Source organism: Tinamus guttatus, unplaced genomic scaffold (genome assembly GCF_059628265.1).
Source record: "Tinamus guttatus ecotype Peru unplaced genomic scaffold, ASM5962826v1 Tinamus_guttatus_pri_ptg000650l, whole genome shotgun sequence".
NCBI lineage: Eukaryota > Metazoa > Chordata > Aves > Tinamiformes > Tinamidae > Tinamus > Tinamus guttatus.
The window spans coordinates 389,225-406,323 of record NW_028289184.1 but is presented as its reverse complement, the minus strand read 5'-3'; the positions used below and the strand labels follow the sequence as shown (position 1 = coordinate 406,323).

Below are 17,099 nucleotides of genomic sequence, written 5' to 3'. Positions count from 1 at the left end.
CTGTTCTCGTCCCGCCTTTGGGCCTCTTCCTTATTTTCTTGCATTTCCTTTTCTTTCTCTTAATTCAGAATGTAGTTTCTTCATAGAAAGGATGATGGAATGAGACTTTCATCCTGATCTTGGGGCTTGCCTATAAAGCTTTGCTTCTTTATTGACAATCCTAAATGGAAAACTGTATAGCCGAAAGAATTTGGCTGTATAAGCATTAGTGAGGCTCTGGAGCCAACAGACCACCATCCGAATGATAACTTTATACCCAGAGGCATCATATGGCCTACAGTTTGTAAAGATACAGTCATATTACTCTGGATTGCACTCAAGCATCGTGTTGTGGATACATATAGTGTAGCCTAGCTGCTAATGTAGCTTGGGGACTTTGTCCTGTGCATTATTGTTCACCAGGGTGAATGATGTATGTGGAACCAGTATTTTTATGACGATCATTTCTTCTGCATAATTTTACATGTAAAAAAGCCACTGTTCCTTATCTTTCAATTCTTCTGTTTCCTCCTTCTGACAGGAGGAACTGCAAGCAAATCTAGATTTGATCCAGACATACAGGCTGCATATTGCACAGGACATTAACCAAGACAACCTTCAGCTGTTCCTCACCTCATACAACAGGTAAGGAACATCTTTGTGCCGCTGGGATCAGGATTGTGCCCGTTCCCTCCCTGCCATTCCCTGGGTGCCAAGGACAAAGAGAGCTAATGGCAAGAGGGAGCGGGACAGAAACTTACCTGCTCAGTAGTTTGTGACCTTGCGCATTATTCTGAATGATCTTATACCAGCTTAGTTCTCAGCCATTATGCCTAGCCAAGCTCTGCCTCATGCTGGGATGCACCTTTGAGAATTCACCCGAGCTTCTCTCTGAACACGGTGCAGAGATCCCATTTTCTGATGGTGACCGCTGCAGCTCTCCAGCCGTTTCTGCTCGTGGCACCACACAGAGGGTGATAACCTGTTGCGCAGGTGCCAGTTAGCACACAGTTGGATTTTGAATGCCCCACTGTAATCAGTTTTCTCTCTTGGTTTGATGGAAAATTGTTCTACTTTGTCTTCTAGCCGTAAAGACCTGGAAATTGAGAGACCAGTTCTCGGCATCAATGAAAATACAGCAAAAACACTCAAGTAAGTGACCGCGAATTAACGTATATACCAGTGCAATGCTGGGAAGTCCCTTCTGTAGAAATGCTGCTCGAAGCGCTGTGGCAGCACTGGAAAGGCTGTACATGCAGTGCCCGGTGTTGATGCGCTGCCGGCAGCTCAGCAGGGCCGAGCGGTGCTTTGCAGTGATGCTAGTGAGAATGTGCCAGGGCTCTCCTGAGAGCAGGGTGATGGGAGCCAGGTGTATCCTGCCAGACACCACACTGCAATGTGCTGCGCTGGCTGGCGGTTGATTGCTGAGTATTTGTCATTAACCCCTTTCATGTTGAGGTGTGATAACCAAAAATGTTCCTAGATCAACCTAGAGCGATGGTTTTAGGGAGGCAGGTTTTTGTTTGTCACCACAGGCCATCCTCCACTTCCCAAAATTACCTGTGTATCTGCCAGAGATGGCAGTGCAGGTCTGTGGAGCGTGGGAGAGCCCTGCTTCAGCAGAGACTCATTTATGTGAGAGGGGATAGTGTATGTGGAGGGGAGGGCGTACCCGAGAAGGAGCAGGCATTGGAGAGGGAATTGGTGGCCATCAGCAAGAGGAGTTAAAAGCATAGAGGTTTAGGCTGCAAGCAAGGGAGCCCAAGGGGCAAAGCACCACAAAGCACATGGAGGCCGTGGAGCCTGGGAGCTGCAGTGAGGCAGGACGCCTGAGCCAGGCTGTGCAGAGAGCACAAACACTGCTGCTCACTCCTTGGCAACTGCATGCACTGCTGCTCCTGCCAGCCCCGGGACGTGTTCTTAGGTACGCACAGCAGAACCTGCTAGGTATTGGCTGGACTAACAGCGGGGATTTTTCCCCTTGCTCTGAACACAGGAAGAATCTGGCATTCAGATTTGGTTTAGCCTCCAGGCAAAGCAATTTCTCTGACACCTACAGCAGCAAAAGTGCTGCTGTCTGTCTTGCAGGCAGCTCTAAGCCACAGAGCACTTGACTGTCCACTGAAGGGGTTCACAGACGCCTGTCAAGCCCCCAAGTATTGTCTGTACAAGTTGGGGTCTCTGTGCTGGTAGGCTCTGTGCCTCCCAGGCTCCCCGTTCTCAGAGGAAGTTCACTGACTCTGCTCTGCGCCTCAGACTCTCTAGGGGAATTCTTGCCATTTGAGCAGCACACAGAAGTGTGTGGGGCTCTAGTATGATGCTTTCTTGCCTTTGCCTGTAAATAAATATTCTAAATTCATGGCCACTTAGCCAATGGCCTTCTGGAGATGTTTTACAGGTTAAATGTTAACTGTTCCACTAGAGTTACCAATGCACATGCCAAATGATTATTAAGGCATAGATTGTCAACAGAGGCTTTAATATCATGGCATTTTTCAATATATTCTTGGCACAGCTTGTATTTGTTTCTAAAATTGAAGTTGAAATACAGTGCTGGCTGGTAGCCAGCCTCGGCGGGCATGAAACACCGCTGGATGTGGTTAGATTCCTGACGTGGAGACATTCGTTCACGAGAACACAGCCTGTTGCTCCTTTCAGCTCTGAGCACATCATTGAACACGCTCGTGCAGCAGCAGTGGTCACTCGTGGGCAAGAGGGCTGGTGCAGCTGCCTGTGCAAACGCTGCAGGAGGGTCTGGTGCAGCGAAGTGCCATGCTGTGGTGGCGGGGGAGGCTGTGCTGAGCGCTGCTGAGCTTTGGCCAGGGGTTGGTGTGTGGAGGCACTCTGAGTAACTTGTCCCCGCTGGGTTTTGGCAGGTGCCCTGCCTTGCTTGTGGTTGGTGACAGCTCCCCGGCGGTGGAGGCCGTGGTGAGTATATATGTGCTCTACCTGCAGGCATCAGCGCCACCAAACCTTCAGCAGACTCGCCTTACCCAGGTGCTTGGGTCTTGCCCAGAACTAGTCCCAAAATGTGCCCGTGTGTCCAAAGCTGCTCCCTGTCACTTGGCTGTTGATAACCATTGGCCACGGGTGGGAAAGGCAAGGCTCAGGATCCCAGTGGCCCTGCAGGGCAGTTCCGGGGTGAGTCCTTGCGCCCAAGCACCTTGCTCAGGGAGTGGTGCACAGGCCCCCTTCAGCAGCCGTGTCCTTCCCTGAGATCTGCCAGGCTGCAGCTTGGACTTCCATCTTCAAGCCAGGAATTCCTGTTCTCTTGCTCTTGTGCTGAGGCTGCCTTGGTAGCAGTGTAAATCTAACCCCTGAGAGCAGAGCTCTGCCAAAGAAGGGCCTCACAGGGAGGGCAGGCAGCACCCAGCAGCTTCCCCTCCCTGCTCTAGTCTCTGCAGCCCCCACTTTCCTCCCAGCACGGCTGCAGATGCGGTGCTGTGGGGTGGCTCTGCCTTCTGCCCTCCAGTCCATGCAGTGAGCAGGGTTTTGTATATGAAATGAGTTTCCTCAGGAAACTGTGGAAGGGTACAGGAGACTCCCAAGGGAGCAGCTTGGGCCTGGGAGCTGTGCCTGGAGAACTGCTGTGGGGCTTTGCCTGGTTATGGCCCACTGACTGCTAGGCAGTCTTCTGTTCCACCTACAAAATCTGCACGTCGGAGGAGGCTGCCAGGTTCTGATTTTGCTGGCAAAATACCCCTGGGGGTTCTTGCCGATTCCCAGTCCACAACTGCGGAGGGGATTTGTCTCTCTGGAGCCTGGCTTGCCCATCTGGCTGCCTGGGTTTCCAGGTCACGGTAACGTGCCCTGCTGATGAGGCCGTGGCCCTTGAGGTTGCCTGAGTGTGGTGGGTGCACGGAGGAGAGGTGGCCGTGCCCCATGCCTCCCCACGGCACTACGTGCTCTTTCTCCGTGCCTGCATTGCACTGAAGTCGTCCCTCCAGTGCAGCTGTCCAGTGTTTCACTGCAAGGTAACCTGGTATCCCAAGCCTGGGACACCTCCTTTGAGGTGACAGCCCCATCTCTCAGAGCAGTGACGCTGTCGCTGCAGGTCCCCTTGGACAGGACCACCTGCCCTTCATCCTTGCATCTTCCAGTCACTCTTCCTATATGGTGCCTACATCTTTGCTCAGTCCTTCCCAGTTCCGTAGAAGCAGCCCGTGGTGAGGACCGTCACAGCCTGCTCTGCAGCCCCTGCCCAATGCTGTATCCCACTCGAGGCTTTCTGAATGATGCCCCTTTTCTCCTCTGATTTTAGGTTGAATGCAATTCGCGGCTGGACCCAACCAAGACCACCCTTCTGAAGGTAACTGCCATTGCAAAATCATTCCAGTCTGCCTCTGAGGCCACCTCCATGTAGGTGCTGGCCCTCCATTTAGCTTTTAGATGCTTTTGCACTGTCCCTCAGGGCTATGTCCTCTCCTGCATGGAGACAGGCTCAGGAGAACAGAGATTTTTGTGAGAGGTTCCCTGATTCCCTGCTTTAAGACCAGTTCTCTATTGTCTTCAACCAGCAAATGGCAGGAAACCTGTTGTGAAGTGGCAGTTACTCTGTCCCCACACTGGTGTCTGGCAGCAAAAAGTCACTTTTTCTAGCTTCAGACTGGTCCATCCCATCCTCGGCTCTTGATGTGGGACTAAGCCAGGCAGCTACTGCACCGAAGGGTGAAACACGAGGTTTGGGGAGAACAGCAAGGTGTTTCAGGAGGGTTTTTTCTGGGTTCTGACATGACCTGGCTTGGTAATGCAGCCCCCAAGGTGCTGGGTGCCTTCAGCAGCAGCCACTGGCAGGGCGATACATCCTGAGGTCTTGCTTTGCCCTGGGGTTGCGGTGGCAGATGGGCAGCCCGTGCCCTGCCTGCTCCCTCCGCCGCGTGCGGCGGACAGAGCTGCTGCCCTCCTGGGATGGGGACGTCAGCGGGGAAGGATGGCTCAACGTGCCTCTCATTCCTGTTGCAGATGGCAGACTGCGGGGGCCTACCCCAGGTGGTGCAGGTAAGAAGTGCTCAGCTGAACTGTGTTGTATAAACCATCCTGCCCTGCTCCTACTAAACCTCATCTTCTCTGTCCCCAGCCTGGGAAGCTGACTGAGGCCTTCAAGTACTTTGTGCAGGGAATGGGCTACAGTAAGTGACAACTACGATTTTCTGTTTTGAAACAGGGTTGGTGTGGGGGAATTCAGCCTTTCTGGTCCATCTGAGCCCATTGACATCTGTGTCCCCACCTGTGAGTTAGTGTGGTTGCCAGGAGATCCATCTACCCTAGCAAACCAGCTGATGTGCTAAGAAGTGTTAGCAAACCTGTGGTGTTCCCTGATGTATGTTTAATCCTGAGGCCAGAGGGGTGAGCCCCTTTCTGCTTGCTGTGGCTGGTAAAATATTGCAAGTCCTTGTTTGTCGCAGTGGGCAGAGCGTGCCCCTGGAGACAGTAATTCTGTGCTGGCTGCTGCTACCTCCCCCTGCGGAGGGAAAGGAAGTGGAGTGCTGCAGCTGGAGTCAGGTGTTGCATGGGAGCTGTTCTCTCCCTTCTCCCTGCCCTGGGGCTCCGTGGTGTCTCGGCCTGGCTGCCCGCCGCTGCAGGGCAGAGCTGTGTGACTCAGAGGCACTGTGCCAGCCCAGGGCGCTGTGCCGTGCTGCAGTGCACGCCCTGCTCGCTCCGTGCGCGTGCAGAGCGCGTGGGGCTGAGCTCCAGGACCTCGCAGGCTGCATGAGGAGACCTTGCTGCACTGAACCAAGCCTGCCTGCAAGGTGGGCACCTCGGCACAGCTCCTCAGCTTGCCTGCCAGGGCTAGGAACTCCCTTCTCATGGGTGAATCTTCCAAAGCTGGCATTGCAGGAGGGATCCGCTCATGTGGCTGCTTAACAACTAAGTGTAGCCGCTGTGGCAGCTGCGACACTCCCCCCAGCTTATGGCCTGCACCTGGTGGAGGGGCTTTGGCAAATGGTGAGTTCAGGGCTCCGGAGAAATGATCCTTTTCCATGGGCTGGGTTTAGTGACCTGAGCACAACAGCCTGAGCTCCTGCTGGACAAAGGAGCCTGATCCTGCAGCTGAGAAGGGCTCCCTCACCCTGCAGACTGGGGCATTTCTATGTTTAAGTGTCACTGTCCTGTCTCTGGTGTTAATAGAGTTGACAAGAGCTGTCATCAGAGCAAAGGCCTCAGCAGGACTTTGGGATTCAGATCTCTTGCCAATGGGACGTGCAGTGCTGGAAGAAGAAGAGGACTCATTTTCCACTTCCCGATTAGTAGCTAGTCCCAGAGAGAGCGACTTTCCTCCCTTCTGCGGGAAAGGCTGCCAGAGCTGCTGAGTGTGGCCCAGCAAGGCCTCCTTCCTCAGAGCAGGGGAGCGAGAGAGGAGCAGGTCGTAGCCTGTGACTCCTAGGAAGGGAGAAGCCTCTTCCCCAAGGTCTGTTCTGGTTACTTCTGAACGTGGGCTGCAGCAGTTGGCCCTGCTATGCTGCTGTAAAAGGCACTGCCTTGCAGCAGAAAGCTGCCCTGTCACCTCAGGGACACACTCACAGATAGATGTCCAGTGTCTGGAAGTGCAGAGTGTGCCCCAACTCCCCTGCCTGAGGAGAATGTGAGTGCAGTGGGGAGGCAGGGTCACCACGGGCACTGCCCTTCCCAGCTGGGGAGGCACTGGGGAGGCCAAGTCAGCTCCGCATCCCCTGGGATGCGTCCGAGGAGCCTCTGGCAGCGCCGCTGCGAGGTGCGAGCCGCGAGCGGAAGGGCAGGTAGCTGGGGCCAGGAGCGGTGCCGGCGCTGGTCGCGCTCTGCAACTAATTGGCTCTTTCCTGTATTCATCCCTTCTTGTCTCATGTTGTTTCCAGTCCCTTATGTGCAGCTCAGCCGCCTAAGCACTGAGTCAGGTACCTTGATCTGTGCGTCGAGCTTGGCCCAAGTCTGTGTCCTGAGCTGAATGATTCTTCGGGTGCACTGCTCTGTCTCAGCATGTCCTGCTGACCTGCTATGGGCTAGACTGATCCATTGTACACTGTGTATGCTATGGTTTTTCACCTTTCATTTGTATTCTGTTGATTGTGCATGTTTTCAGCTCTCTGGTTTTTTTAGAGCCAAGAGACTAACTTTCAAAAGGTCATCTGTACAACAGCTGCCTTGGTCTGCACAGACACCCACTGTGACTGCACTTGCAAATGTTCAGTTACACCTCTGGCATTTGTTCACCTTGGACCTTTTGAAATGGGGCCTTAAACATGTTGCTTTAGTCGTGCAAAAATCTAAATTTCGGCAGTGAGTAGTGAGTTTTCTTCCCGAGGGTACAGCTCTTTTGGGCTCACCCAGCGACACACACGTGAGTGCCTGTGATTCTTGCTCTGCACCCGAGCGCGTCCTCCCTGCTAAGGCCTCCCTGTGCTCTCCTTGCAGTGCCAGCAGCCAGCATGACGAGGCTGATCCGCTCGCGCACCCACTCCTCCTCCAGCGTGGGCTCTGGGGAGAGCGTCCGCAGCCGCTCGCACACCAGCACCCACGGCGAAGGCAGCGTGGGCACCCCGGACGCCATGGATCTCCAGGAAGCACCGCAGACCATGGAAGTGTCCTGTTAAGCAGGAGCCCTTCTTCTGGATTCAGACAACTCCAGTTGCCCCCACTGAACCTACTCAGAATCTAGCATTTCATCCTGCTGGCATTAACTGTTCTCTCTAACTTGTGCATGCCCATCTGAGCTGCCACCTCCCTGGTAGTCTGTACTTGACATTACTTTGGTCCCTTCTGTATGCCCTTGGCATCAGAGCCCCTTTAAATGTCATTAACATTCTGCAGTCCTAGTAAGTCACGTTACTGTACATGCTGAAACCACCTCTGTCTGTGCTGTATATCAATCCAGACAACAGCCATTGTCTCCCCCTTTCATTTAAATATAATTTCTGTGGCTTTGTGAGGTTTAGAATTGCTTCCTAGTTGTGCTTCTGCTAAAGGACCCGCGTGGTGCGGTGTGTGTGGCGGCCGCGGGAAAGCTGGGCTGCGAGGGTGGGCGCTCCGACCATGGGAGGCAGGCAGGGCTCTCCCGGGGAGCGCGTGGAGCCACCGGCGGGCTCTGGGGAGGAGGAGCAGTCAGACACGCTCTTGGGCTCCCATCGTGTATGTGCATTAAGCAGGAGCAGAGGAGTTTCTTACCGGAGCCTCTGGAAAGGGCAAGACCATTAGCAAGTTAGCCTAACCAAGGTGCCCTATCAGCAGAGCCCAAGGGATGAACAGCAGCAGCCCTGGCTGCCAGGCTGCCTCTGCTGAGCCACTGGGAGCTCCTGCGGCAGCTTGTGCAGGAGCGCCGGATGCAGGCAGGATAACCCCGAGTTCCTGCTGCTCGTTAGGAGCCCATCTCTTCCCCAGTGAAGCTTTAACATCAAGTAGGTGGTGAAATAGGCAGTGGTGCCCCCTGGCACATGGAGATGCAGAAATCCCCCGTGCTGTCAGCCCTGCCACCCGCTGCCATCCTCCCTGGCAGGGCGGCCATGGAAACATTCGCTGAGCCCAAAGCGGGAGCAGCAAAGGCGGGCAGGGCCGTGAGCGCGAGCAGCGCGCCTGCCTGCAAGTACCACTCACTGTTGTCATCAACTCTCCATCCCGCTGCCCTCGTGCAGCTGGTGCATCCGGGGCACCTGCCTGCCACCTGCTGGGGTGTAGCTGTTAAATGGGAGAAAAGGGACCAGTGGCCAGGCTCACACAGGCCTCTTGGCAGATGAGCAAAACATCCTCTCGACTGTGGAGCAGCCCTGCCTCGCTGCGAGCCGGCTCCGCTGAGGGTCACGCTCAGGTTCCGCTCCACTGCAGGTAGGGAATGGGACTCGGAGGCCCTGCTGGAGCGAGACTTTGTACCGGTTATTAAATAAAGCTATAACTGAGTCTCATTGTTACCTGGTCTGCTTGTGTGGTTTCTGCTGGGCTGACCTGGCACTGCTGCTGGTTTCAGCATTCATGGTGAACCATTTCCCAGGGAATGGGTGGCATTGACCACCTCTTCCCTGAGGCCCCTTTGCAAGCGCGGGAGCAGATGCTGCCAGGCTGCCCAGGGCACGTGGTGGCCCCAGAGGAGGCTGTTCCATGGCCTCGCAGGGCTGGGCTCTGCTAAAGCCAAACCGAAGTGCCAGCTCGGCAGAGCGTGCGTGCTTGTGCACAAGGTTTGCCGCAAGGGAGAGAAAGAGCTGAAAATTGTCCAGGGAGAGGGGAGAGCATGAGGAGTTTGCTGTGGCAAGCTGTGTTCTGCACAAGCACGTTTTGCTGGACTAACTACGGCGTTTGCTCCTAAACCCTGTCAGAAGGCAGCTGGCGTGACATGGAAATGCAGAGGGTCATTTGGAAATAGCGCAGGGCACTGAGCAGGAGCATTGCTATGGAAGGGCTGCAGTCCCCGGAGCAGCCTGGGCTGCTGCTGGCACACATGACCGCGGCTTCCCCTGGCGCGCATGGAGCGACGCAGAGCAGCTGTGTGCTTGCTACAACAGCATTTTCACCTTCTGCTTTTCAGATCCAGGTTTTGCTTTCAGATTTCTGCTCTCCATCCTCTTGCATTCACCATAAGCTACTTGGGATTCAAGAAGGGTTAATTTGTTGGTTCTAAATTAACCCCAGTCCTGCTACTGCACCCTAGAGGCTGGGCTCCAGCACCTCCTGCCTTGCTAGACCTTCAACAAATCTCGGTGCAAGAGCGGTCACTGCAGCAGGTGACTTCAGAAATTGGAACGTGAGGGATGAGAAAAAGTGGGGGGAAAAAAAGGGGTTAATTGTATAAATGAATAACAAAATTATTAAATGACCAAACATGTAAATTTGGGGCTAGAGAAGACAAGAGTCTGCAGAGGGCAGGTTAAAGAGACCAGACCATTAGATTTATTTATTGTTGTTGCTGGATGCAAAGCCAACAATGCAAAAGAGAAAAAAAAAAAAAAAAAAAAAAAAAAAAACCACACCCTGTATATGGGGGCAGGGTTTTACTGGCAGTTAACTACAAAAAGAAGCAGCAACACATAAAGATACCCAGGATTTTTCCCCAGGTTCCCTTAGGAAAATACAGAAACAGACCAAAGGGAAGGTGACCCCCCGCCCCCAACAGCAGAAATGACAGTGAAATGAATGAGCAACACAAGAGGAGCTGCTGGGTGCTCAGCACCGCTGCGGACAGCAACTCCTTCCAGACGGCGACCCCCAGCTCTTGGCACGGAGGCTCCCACAAGGGAACACCAGGGACTTCAGCACCGGGAAGAGGGTGGTGACTGGGAGGGTTTTTATAGCCATGGTGGTGCCAAGGCACAAGGAAAGCAGGATTTGCACTGAAGGCAGCACTTGGGGTGTTTCATGACTCAAAGTCCTCCTCCAGGGAGAAAAATGAGTATCAAACATGAAAGCGGAATCCAAGCTGGGAGCGATTGCTCTGAATTTAACCACAGAACGAACACAGAATGACTGAGGGCAGAAGGGGCCGCTGGAGACCACCTAGTCTTACAGACAAAATGCTTTGCTGGCTAAAAGATCCCTGCGCAGAGCTGGGCACCCCTAGGCTACCGAATGGTGCTGTGCTTTGGCCTGCGGGCCGGGCCCTCATCCTGCTGCTGTTTGAGCTGGCCGCATTGTTGCCTCCCTGCACCATGACAGGCAGCACTGGTGGGTAGAGTCAGCCTGGGCAAAGCACTCTGCTCTCCAGACCTTCCCCTTCAGGCTGGGAGCAGGGCCGGGCCGGGCTCAGCCTGGGAGAGGTGCAGAACCAGTTGGAGGGAGGTGGCACTTCCCAGGGCTCCCAAGCTCTTAGGACATCATTCTCAGTTGCTCAAAACCTTGGGATTAGGCAACGCACGCGAACGCCCAACCACTGGCATTTTCCAAATCATTTTCTTCAGCACCACAGCGCCATCCTCCCTGCACTCGGCTCTGTGCTCTCCCAAGCCACTGACGGAAGCGAGGTGGTTCTCGCTGTGGCCTGAAGTTCCTGGAGCGATGCTGCTCGTGGGCTTTTCCTGTTGTGCTGGCAGGTGCCGAATGCTACGCAGAAACCCACCGTCCAGTGATACTTCCAAGAATAGGGTTGTGGCCCCCGGCCTGGGTGAGCGCCTGGAGCAGCCCAGCTAGCCTAGTGTTGCGCAGACGGGTGGACTATGGCCCTCAGCAGCCCCTCTTCACAGTATCTGCCTCAGATTAACCCCCAAACACCTGCCGGAGACCTTTGCTGTGACTTGCTTTGAAGTCTCCTGCTCGCCCTGTCCCTTGTATCTGAGGTGCTTGAGCTGACAAAACCACCGCAGCCAGTGCCACCGGCACCGGGCAGTGACCTGAGGGCGCTGCGTCCTGCTCATGTCCTGCCAGAGCAGCCCTGTCGGTCTCCTTGGGACACGCAGCCTGCACTGCCCTTGGCTGCAGCAGACACAGGACGAGCAGCACACGGAGGCCTCCAAAACCTCACGTGCGTCATGGGGCCTGGCTGGCTGCTGCTTTTGCATTAGCAGTTGTTTTCCAGCGCGCACCTCGTCCCATCGCGGTGGCTTCTGACTGTCCAGCAAGTCACAAAAAAAAGAAGCATGAAAAGAGCAGCAGGATGTTCAGCCTCCGCGTGTGGTCTGGGCAGAGGCACAGCAGGAAGCGGAGGCCGCGCAACAGGCCCTGAGCGCCAGCCCCTCCACGGGCTGCAGCGCTGGGGACCCCAGGGTGACGCGTCCCGGGCAGTGCAGGTGGCCGACACCAGGGCCAGGCGCTGCACAGCCGCGGGGACTGCTGCAGACCTTGTGGGGCTGCTGGTTTCATCCCCACTCTGTGGCTGCGGTGCTGCCAGGGCAGTGAGCAGATGCCCGGGCGGGAGGGAAGCCAGCAGCCCTGGCCACTGCTCATGCAGCCAGGGACAGGGTGCGCCACTGCCCCCAGCTCACATCGGGGAGGTGGCCCGGGGTTCGGTTTTGCAAGCACGTTCGCAGCAGCTTAGGGCCCTGCAGCAGCCTCCGGCCTTCTGCACCCCTGCGGCCCAGCTCAGTGCTTGAAAACCCCTGTGGGTCCTGCGGAGGGGTGAGGGCTGCAAGGCACCGTGCAAGACCCTGCGGAGCCAACACGCTGCCCAGCACCATGGGGCAGCAGCAACAACCGCCCCAGGAGCGTCACTAGGAATTGGCAGACACACAGAGCTGAGCTGGGAGGTGGCATTAGCCGCATGCTAGGATGAGAGAGAGTCTCTGTGGGTTAGCAGAGCCATGCTGGCGATCGAGTTGCCATGCAGGCCCCTAAAATGAGGGGGATGAAACCACTTTGGAGAATTGTCCCAGGCTTATCGTTCCCAGACTGGTGTGGGGGAGCCCACAGCACTGCAGACAGCCCCGTGGCTCAACAGAATGGCCGGGTTGGGGCCTGAGTCCATCCAAAGCCATTGAGGAGCCTGGGCAGAGATCCCTGTTCAATGCCTGTTGGGATTGGCACAGTCTCTGGCGCTCCTGAAGGACCATTTTGTGAGCCCGTGAGCCACGTTCCCCCGCTGGGCGCTCGCCCGCCGCCGCACACGTCACAGGAAGCGCTCGGCGCCTCTGGGCTCTCCACAGCCTCATGCAGCCCCCACGGCGGCAGCAGTGCCAGCACCTGAGAACATCCAGGCTTTGACGATGGGAACGGGGAAGCAGCCGGTGTGAGCTGCAGAGAGGGGCTGCCCTGCACAGGAGACACCCCCTGCGCTGCAGACACCCAGCCTGCCGCCCCAGGAACCCGCGGCACCTCTGGGACCCACCCAGTTCCTGCCGCAGCACCACCTCAACGGCACCCGCCTGGCTCTGACAACTCCTGCACGATGCTGGCTGCGCCGAGCAGCAGGTAAGTGAGATTCACCGCCGCCCAGGGCAGCCGTCCAGCTCCTCTCCCAAGGTAGGGGACACTGGGGGAGGGAGTGGGTCCCAGTGACCTCCAGGCACCTCATGGCCACCGGCTGCGGGGGTGAGCAGAGAGCACCCTGCGCCTGGGCTGCCCTGGGATGACTGGAACAGGGGACACAGGGAGACCGGGGTGTGGGGGGATGCAGGGAGGCCAGGGAGCGGGGGGAGCACCGTGACTGGGGACAGCCCCGGCCCAGGGGAGGCACCGCTCCCTTCTGCTGCCACTGGCGGCAGCTGCCCCGCAGGCCGGGTGGTTTCCTCAAAGGGCTCCCTGGGGAGCTGCCTCTTCACATCGCTGCTTTGCCCCAGTCACTGGTGCCCGGGAGCAGCAAGCAGGTGGCCAAGGCCCTGACCCCACTTGGCCCTGTTCCCCCCACTCCGCTCCACTTTGCGCCAGGGCCAGGCCTGACCTTCACTGTCCCTTGCAGCCCGTGGGGTCAGAGGCTGGCGGCCGGTGGAAGGTGCTGACTCCCCACCATGGGCAGCCAGCCCAGCCGGGAGAGGCCACCCGGCAGCCCCATGCAGCCCCCCGAGCCCCCGCTTGCAGGTAAGTGCTGCTGGCGGCTCCGGGGCCGGCGCGCAGCCCCGGCGCCACCCCAGGCCCGGGCGGCTGCGTTGCAGCCCCCACTGCTCCCCACAGCTCCTGGCAGCTTCCTGGCCCTGGCCACGTGTGACTTCCCCTGCGGCGGGGAGGCCGCTCCTGTCGTGAGGATGGGGGAGCAGCTCCGCGTCCTCTCTGAGTGAGTCCCTGCACTGCAGCGCAGCTCAACGGGCGCCCGGCTCCCGCAGCCCCTGCTGGCCTTGGCCCGCAGAATGTCCTGGCCTCCTTTCCCGCAGGGATGGCGAGTGGTGGCTGGTGGTGTCCGCGGTGTCCGGCCGGCAGTGCCACATCCCCAGCAGCTATGTGGCCAAGGTCTGGCACAGGTAGGTGCCTGGAAAGGGGCTGCAGCACTCAGGGCAGCCAAGCCAGGAGTCCAGGGCTGTGTCACAGGAAACTGTTGGGGAAGGGGCAGTGGGATCCTCCTCACTCAAGTGCATTGCCCCTGCGGTCCCTGCCCCTGCCCAGGCCCTGCGGTGCAGAATGGCCTGAGAGCCGCTGCAGCCCCACACGGGCAGCGCCATCTCCATCCCTCTGCGCTTTGCGCAGCCCAGGGGCCCCTTGCAGCCCCATGACCCTCTGCCAGCGATGTTTGCAGGTGGCTGTACGAGGGGATCAGTCGGGAGAAGGCAGAAGAGCTGCTGCTCCGGCCTGGCAACTGCAGCGGGTCATTCCTGATAAGAGAGAGCCAGACCAGGAAAGGTGAGGGCCCACACGGCCGGGGCAGCCCTGTCTGTCCCCACGAGAGCAGCAGGACCGCAGGGAGCTGCACGGCCTTCCCCACCCTGGGACTTGGCCTGCACCTTCCGCTCCAGGACCCCACGCGGCCAGGCCCTCCTGGGGGATGGTGCAGCCACCAGCAGCAGCTGAAGCAGGGCTGCTGCTGGTTGGGCCAGAGCTGGCACTGAAGTCCGGGGGCTGCTTCAGGGCCTTCTGCTTCAGGCGGAGCAGGGAGCCGCTTCGTGACGGCAGGAGCAGCTGCGGTACCACCGCACTGGGGACAGGCAGCTGTCGGGAGCAGCACAGGGGCATCTCTGATGGCCCTGCAGCCCCTGCACCGCTGCAGGCGCCAGCCAGGTCTCGCCCGGTGCCCATGTCCCAGCCCCATGCATCGGTGCCGCATCCCTGTTTCACATCCTACCCCGCGCGTTTCCTCTCCACGTTGCCCCGGAAGTCGCAACAGCACCTGTGGGATGGCCCTTATCCGCCACCGGGCACACCTGGCGAGGTGGCAGCTGGCCCCGTGCGGCCGTTTCTTGAGAACCCCCTCTTCTGCACTTCGTGCCGAGCCTCTTCCTCCACCGCTGGGGCCTCAGAAAGAAGAATGTTTCCTGCAGCTTTTGGTTAAGCAGTGAACTGCAAAGCATCAGATTTAGGGATGAAAGGGAGGCACTCCGGTGCGTGCAATGCTGGGTGCCTGGGCTCGGGGAAGCCGCTGTCCCCAGGAGGGCAGCGCCCTGTGAGGGAGCCCGCAACAGGGCACAATGGCACTCTGCGCTGACGTCGGGTCGGGGCGGGTTCGGGGTGTCCCATGCTGCCACCTGGCCCTTGGCCACCCCAGCCAGGGGTGCAGCGCTCTGAGCCACTTGCTGCGAGGTCCCTCCCGGGGACACCGCAGCGCCACCGCCCCCGGTTTCCAGGGCTTGGGGACGGGGCTGGCACCAGCCGCGGGGCGGACGGCTGCTCCACTGTGTGACAGCCCCACTGGCAGTGCTGAGCCACACTGCCGTGCAGGCTGCTACTCACTGTCAGTGCGGCGCTCCGAGCATGGCTCCTGGGACGCAGTCAACCACTACCGCATCCAGCGCCTGGAGAACGGCTGGCTCTACATCTCGCCCCGGCTCACCTTCCCCAGCCTGCATGACCTGGTTGACTACTACTCGGGTAGGGCCCCGCGCGCCGCGCAGAGCCCAGACCCCGCTGCCCTGCTTGGCGCATGCACTGGGTGCAGCATCGTGCCCAAGTTCTCCTACCCTCTTTGGGCCCAGTGACTCCATAGCCACATGGGGACGGCCCGAGCGGAGGCGGGGGTGGCGTGAGCCCATGCGCCTGCACCCCAGCACTTGGAGTTGAGGGCAGAGGCTCCGTCCAGCGCCTGCAGCCTCTGCAGGGGACAGGGCCTCCAATCATCCCCAGCTCCTTGGCCGGGCGGGCAGGGTCGAGCACCCAGGTGCCCCCAGGGCCCAGTGTCGCATCTGGCTCCAGGGCGCAAGGCGGGCGGCTAGGGGCAGAAACCCTCTTGATGCCATTGGCACCCCGTGCAGAGTGCGGGGACGGTCTCTGCTGCCTCCTCAAGGAGCCCTGCCACGTGGCTGGGGGGCGTCCGGCCCCAGCCCGGCGCCTGCCTCCGCCACTGGCTGTCAAGAAGCCGGCTCTGGACTGGGACCGGCTGGACAGGTAGGTGCAGCTAGTGGGGGCGGCACTCAGCTCTGTCCTGCTGCCGCAGCTGACGGCCCCTTCTCCTCCCGCACCAGCGCCGCGCTGTTGCCCGAGGCCATGGCACTGCCAGAGGAGGACTCGCCCATCAGCCTGGGCTTGCGTGACACCATCAGCTCCTACCTGCTGCTGACGGACCAGGCGCCGCGGGAGAAGGGCCCGGCCGAGAAGGGGAAGTGGAGGAAGAACAGCTGAGAGCAGGACCCGCTGCTTGGCCACTGCCCCGGGACAGCCACTCCTGCCCTCTCTGAAGTGGGCGCCAGTGCTTCAGCCAGGAGAGCTGAGGGCAGCGCAGGACCGCACGCTGCTCTCCCGGTCCCTAGGAGCATCCTGGCCTGTAGGGCTGGGATCAAAGACAGGACAGGCCACAGCACTGATACTGGAAAGAAAAAGCCTCCAGTGAAAGTTCAGCCTTGCTGAATCTGAGTGCTTTGGCACATGAGGGGCCTTCAGCCTGGCCCTGGCTCCATGGAAGCCGCAGGCAGAGCCCATTGCTGCCCCAGAAGCTGAGCCCTGGGCCCGGCTGCAGGGAATCGTGCTGCAGATCTGAACACGGTGACCACGACTCACGCAGGGCGGCTGCGGCGCTGCCTCCATGCGTACGGGGCACCAGGAGGATTGGCGCAGCTGACCGGGCCCTCACATGTGCACTAATTCAGCTTATGCCACTTTGTTGAGGCTGTCCAGGGGGCACCAGGCCCATGGGCAGTGGATACGTGCCCCCTCCTGCCTTTCTAAGCCCTTTTCAGCTGCCTCCCCAGGAACATGGAGCAAGGGGAGGGGACCACCACCCTCTTTCTTATTTTCTCTCAGGTAGCTGACCTTTAAGCCTGCTAAGTACGGAATTGCAGTAGGTTTAGGGCTCCTAAAATGGTTAGGAGCTCATTGGACATCTGGCAATAAACATCTTATACCTTCACTAAAGGACACCTCATGCACAGTTTGGGGTTGTATAATAAATCATGAACTGCCAACTGAATTCGTGGTGCAGGTTTGGGAACACCCCAGTTCTGCCTCTGCCCCAGCCCTTCCCAGCTGCCCGCCTGGCCACAGGAGGAGCTGCCGGAGCCTCCAGCTCTCCCTGGCATAGCGAGCACTACAGCGAGCACTCCCTGCCAAGCCCTGTGCTCCGCGCGAGCAGGGTATTCTGCCCTCCAGCCTTGATTTTTTTCTTTAATTAATATATTTACAGAATGCAATACAGTTATTGCTATTCTTGGAAAAGAAATGTA

At 58.3% G+C, this 17,099-nt stretch overlaps 2 protein-coding genes across 2 annotated transcripts in view; both read left to right on the top strand.

Annotated features, from left to right (window-relative positions):
- NDRG3 (NDRG family member 3) overlaps positions 1-7,891 on the top strand; it is a 51,990-nt gene extending 44,099 nt beyond the window's left edge. The window contains exons 10-17 of the mRNA XM_088536068.1: positions 521-624; positions 1,066-1,131; positions 2,856-2,907; positions 4,241-4,288; positions 4,942-4,977; positions 5,057-5,108; positions 6,813-6,851; positions 7,369-7,891. Of these exons, the coding sequence (XP_088392194.1) occupies positions 521-624; positions 1,066-1,131; positions 2,856-2,907; positions 4,241-4,288; positions 4,942-4,977; positions 5,057-5,108; positions 6,813-6,851; positions 7,369-7,547 (576 nt within the window). The 3' untranslated portion in view covers positions 7,548-7,891. The remainder of the gene's footprint in view (positions 1-520; positions 625-1,065; positions 1,132-2,855; positions 2,908-4,240; positions 4,289-4,941; positions 4,978-5,056; positions 5,109-6,812; positions 6,852-7,368) is intronic.
- Positions 7,892-13,310: 5,419 nt separating this feature from the next.
- On the top strand, positions 13,311-16,062 carry SLA2 (Src like adaptor 2). Its single transcript, XM_088536066.1, has 7 exons — positions 13,311-13,329; positions 13,405-13,573; positions 13,671-13,757; positions 14,030-14,133; positions 15,166-15,315; positions 15,612-15,828; positions 15,906-16,062. The coding sequence occupies exons 1-7, from the start codon at positions 13,311-13,313 to the stop codon at positions 16,060-16,062; spliced, it is 903 nt and encodes a 300-aa protein (XP_088392192.1).
- Positions 16,063-17,099: the final 1,037 nt, after the last annotated feature.